At 49.7% G+C, this 4,578-nt stretch overlaps 1 protein-coding gene across 1 annotated transcript; it reads left to right on the top strand.

Moving 5' to 3' along the window:
• The first annotated feature begins 545 nt into the window (after nucleotides 1-545).
• On the top strand, nucleotides 546-2,252 carry Ezhip (EZH inhibitory protein). The gene has a single exon (XM_046442594.1). It carries the CDS (start codon nucleotides 546-548, stop codon nucleotides 2,250-2,252), a length of 1,707 nt encoding a protein of 568 aa, XP_046298550.1.
• Nucleotides 2,253-4,578: the final 2,326 nt, after the last annotated feature.

The raw sequence follows: 4,578 nt of genomic DNA, 5'->3' as shown, positions 1-4,578 counted from the left end.
ATCCTCTATGGGGTCCCACCCTAGCTTAGGGATACAGCCTGTCAGCCAGGTTGGTATCTTTCAAGAGTTTGATCTTTTGAGGTTTTGAGAGGGGAGTGGTACTAACAAGATGATTTGTGGTACCTCAAATGGTTCACACAGATAGACTCCACACCCCAAACCCTTTCCCTGAACCATACTGTATTAGGGGCCAGGTTTGAGACTAGAGAAATTCACACTATTGACCCCAGAGGACAAAATGGGTGGTGGAGGGGGAGCACAAGAATCCAAAGGCGGGGAAACGCCTCCTATAGCTCTAAGGCTGAAGGGAGGGGTGGATACACCCTCCTGGCTGGCGCCAGAAAGGTCTACATTGGGCTGCTAGGCTACAGATACAGGATGGTGGGAAGCATCACGTGATATCCAGCTTGCCAATCAAAGGTGAAGATCAGTTGGCCCCACCCATCCTTCTTTACCAGCTCTGACTGGACCCAGCCGGCGGCATTACTTGCCACCGGAGTTTTGTCTCGGAGCCTTCACTTGGGTCAGAGCTGGAATCCTATAGCATGGCTACTCAGGCACCTCGAGAGAAGCAGCAGAAGCCCCAGCAGGGTGAGGTACCCAGAGGGCAGAAGAATGAGGCCACCCTAGCCCCTGGCCATGTCTTTGGAAGGGTATATCAAGATCCTGTTGCTTTGGTCCCCACAGCCCCAAGCCATGAGGCTGTGTTTGGAGACACTGATCAAAGCAGCACAGCAGGTTCTGCTACCTCTGCCGTCGTTTCCACTGCCTGTGAAGACCCTGTGCTGCCCTCCATGGACAGTATGTCAGCAAAACGCCGTGTTGACCTCCAGGACAGCCGTGGTTCCCAGGCAAGCCTTAGACGTGAGGAACCTGAGACCAGTGGCCAGGAGCAACCCCAGGCCCAGAAAAAGAGCCCTGAGAACAAACGTCGTAAGAAGCAGCCCAGCCAGCCCAGCCGAGACCAGGCTGAAAAGCCTACAGGGTGCCACCTGTTTCCTGGGGCTTCTGCGCAGGCGTCTGTGCCTCCTCCACCATCTTCTCAGCCCCGCCGCCGCTGCCGCCGCCGCTGCGGTTCTCAAGCCTCTACATGGAATCATGCAACCGGTCCAGGACCTGCTCTCCGCAGGCAAGCCCTCAGGGCAGACTCTGCCCTCTGCAGTGGCACCACCGTTCCAGGCCATGGCACCCAAAGCCATGCATCTACACTAGGTCCTGCTCACCGCAGTCGTGCCACACCACCAGGCCCTGTTCTGCGTAGCAGTGCATCCAGGCCTAGGCCTGCTCTTCGACGCCGTGCCAGCCCACCAGGCCCAGTTCTTCGCAGTGGTGCATCCAGGCCCAGCCCTGATCAACGCCATGCATCTGCACCAGGCCCTGGTCTCCGCCTTCGCTCCACTGCACCAGGTCCTGTTCTCCGCAGTGGTTCATCCAGGCCCCTCCCTGTTCCCCAGAATGGTGCCTCTCAGCATGGGTCTGATCTCCGCAGCCATGTCACCCGGCCAGGTCCTGCTCTTCGATGTCCAGTATCTGCACCAGCCACTAATCCCAGGAGCCGTGCCACCCGACCAGGTGCTGATCTTCACAGTGGCAGCACTTCATCAGTTCCTGTTCGCACCAGTGCATCCCGGCCAGACACCACCCTCAGAAGACCTGCAACAAACTCCGGCCCTACTCCTAGCAGCACGACCTCAACCACAGGCCTTGGTCCCCGGAGGAGACGCCCCACCCTGCAGAGGTCATCTGGAAGGTCGGCCATTCCCATTCGAGGCTCTCTGCGTAACCCAGGTGTCAGGAGACCTCCTCCTTCCTCTAGGGCACCCTTACAGCATGTCTTTCAGAGTAGCTCAAGTTCTTCTGAACGTGAGGTTGGAAGCCCGCCTTCTCAGGCTGTCTGGCATGCAGTCCGTATGCGTGCTTCCTCTCCTTCACCCCCTGGTAGGTTCTTTACTTTGCATAGGCAGCGCAGTGAGAGCATCTCTACCTCCACCTCATCCTCCTCATCCCCCTCATCCTCCTCGTCCTCCTTGTCCTCTTCCCCTTCTTCCTCCCCAACTAGATCTCCTGGCTTAAGCCCCTCTTCATCTCCCACCAAGTTTCCTGGCCAGGGTTCCTCATCCTCTTCTCCTCCGTGCTATGGCTTGGGTTCTATCTCTACTCCTAGCCCTTCCAGCCTTAGGCGTGCCTTGCTGCCTGAGCTGGATGCCCCGAGCTCAGAAATTCCCGGGGAACAGGGAGGAGAACAGGTGTAGGGGGATCATCTCATGCCCCTACACCATTTGTGCTGTGACCTCTTCTGTGAGCGTCCTCCAAGACCCACAGAAGGAATCAGCATCCAACAGCTGCATGAATAGATTATTCTATGCATACCTGTATACCTGTGAGATTTTTCAAGAGTTCTAGCTATTAATCAATATCCTGAGCAATTTTGAAGCATCCTTTCCCCATGACCCTGCTGCTCAGCACTTACCTGCCGTTTGCCCTTGATTTCAAGCCCCATTCTTCCTCAAAAGGGCCTGCCTTTGCCCCTGAGTTGACAATTGTTTCCCTAAGTAGCTTTTTATGTAATGAAGTACCTTAATAAAGCTGTTGGTTTCACCTTAAAAATGTAGAGTTTCTTTATTGTCGTCCTCAATCTTGTTTTAAAGAAAGTTATTAGCATGCTAGCTGTCTGTTTGGATGCAAGAAAGAATAAAATATGCTTTAGCAATCATTTTTTTTTGCTACTGCCAGAAATGGAGTTCTGCCAGGTAAGTTCCTCCTTAAGGCACTGTATACTTTCTTAGTATAGGTGATTTGCAACTTGAGTAAGAAAAGGGGCACAATTTAACACGAGGCAGCTGAGTGCAAGGAGAGATGATGATTTCCAGGATCAGAAAAGAGGAAGGGCATGAATAAGGGGTTGGGGAGTGTCGGGGACATGACCCAGATGAGAGTAGAGGTCTGGGAGTGGGGGCAGGATCCTGAAGGGAGAAATGGCAGGAACCCGGAACCTGAGGGCAGAAGAGCTCTTCTATTTTCTACTGGAGGTAAATGTTTATTTGCTGAGAAGGGCCTCTGGAGGTCTGGGATTGGGGGATTTGAGGTTAATAACTCATGGGAAAATGGTTAGATATTTAACAAAAATACGCATTGATGGATAATCTTGTTGTAAAAGGGGTTGTGACTGAGTTTGTGAGCAAGTATATAATGTTAAGAGTGTGTGTGTGTGTGTGTGTGTGAGAGAGAGAGAGAGAGAGCATGCGTGTGAATTTTGGAGAGATGTTTGAACATACACCATGCTGGTTTTTGGAATAACTCTTGATATGGTCTTAACTTTTATATTCTACATTCTTTACTTTGACCATGTAACTACCTCTATATGAAATTCAGCTGCTTTAAAAAAATAGAAATCTTTGGAAACATGGTACTTTCTCGTGCCGTGGCACACACCTGTAATCCCATAGCTCAGAATGCAGAGGCAAGAGGATGGAAAGTTGAAAGCCAGCCTCAGAAACTTAATGAGGTCTTATCTCAAAATTTAAAAAGGAGGGGGGCGTCTGGGAATGTGGCTCAGTGGTTATTCACCCTTAGGTTCAATCCCTAGTTCTGTGTTTGTGTGTGTGTGTGTGTGTGTGTGTGTAATCTCTTTTCTCATTTCCTTCCTCTGCTTTTCTAGTGTGTGTGCAGTGGAAGCCTAGTCCTAGGCCTTACGTTTTGGAAGGAAATCCTTAGGTCCTGCTCCTGCTGCATGCACATCAGAGAGCTACTTGTCCACAGGGACAAGGAGATGTTCCCACCAGGTCTCAAAACCCTGACAGTTATGTAAAATTTTCAGATACACTTATTCCTCGAAGCTGCATCCAGGACCTGTGATTCTTTTTTCATTTTTTTTAAGAGAGACAGGGTCTCAATGAATTGCTTAGTGTCTCGCAATTGCAGAGGCTGTCTTTGAACTCACAATCCTCCTGTTTCAGCCTCCCAAGCTGCTGGGATTACAGGCATGTGGCTGCTTGCCCAGCTGTACACACATTCTTAAACTTCATCTTGCTTGCAACACTTGGTACAGTTGTTAACTCCTCACTCCTTGATAAATGATTTTCCTTAGTCTTTGGAGACTGCTTTCTTTGTGTTCACCTGCATTCTCCTGTACTTTTTTTTTTTCACTTTTCATAATTTTGAGTGCTGAAATGCCCAGGCCTCAGTATTTGGATTTTTTCCTTATATAAATTTACTTCCTAAGAAATTCCATCTAGTTTCACATTTTTAAATGTTTTGGGGGGAGTTGGGGGATACCAGAGATTGAACCCAAGTGTGCTTAACCACTGAACCACATTCCCAGTCTTTTTTACTTTTTATTTTGAGACAAGGTCTCACTAAGTTGCTGAGGCTGGCCTTGAACTTGTCCTCTTGCCTCAGCTAACTGAGTTTCTGGAATTACTGGTGTGCCCCACTTTAAACTGATTAATCTAAATATTGTACATCCACTTACATCTATTCCCTTCTACTCCTGCTGCCTGATTGACTTGTCCACGTATCCACTTATCAGTAATATGGAATGCTGTCTTATGGAAATATAAGGCTGCCAACACATACAAT

The sequence above is a fragment of the Marmota monax genome, unplaced genomic scaffold (genome assembly GCF_021218885.2).
Source record: "Marmota monax isolate L192 unplaced genomic scaffold, Marmota_monax_Labrador192_F-V1.1 WCK01_AAM20220418_F8-fsc00170, whole genome shotgun sequence".
Taxonomy (NCBI): Eukaryota; Metazoa; Chordata; class Mammalia; order Rodentia; family Sciuridae; genus Marmota; species Marmota monax.
This window is presented reverse-complemented; position numbering and strand designations above follow the sequence as displayed.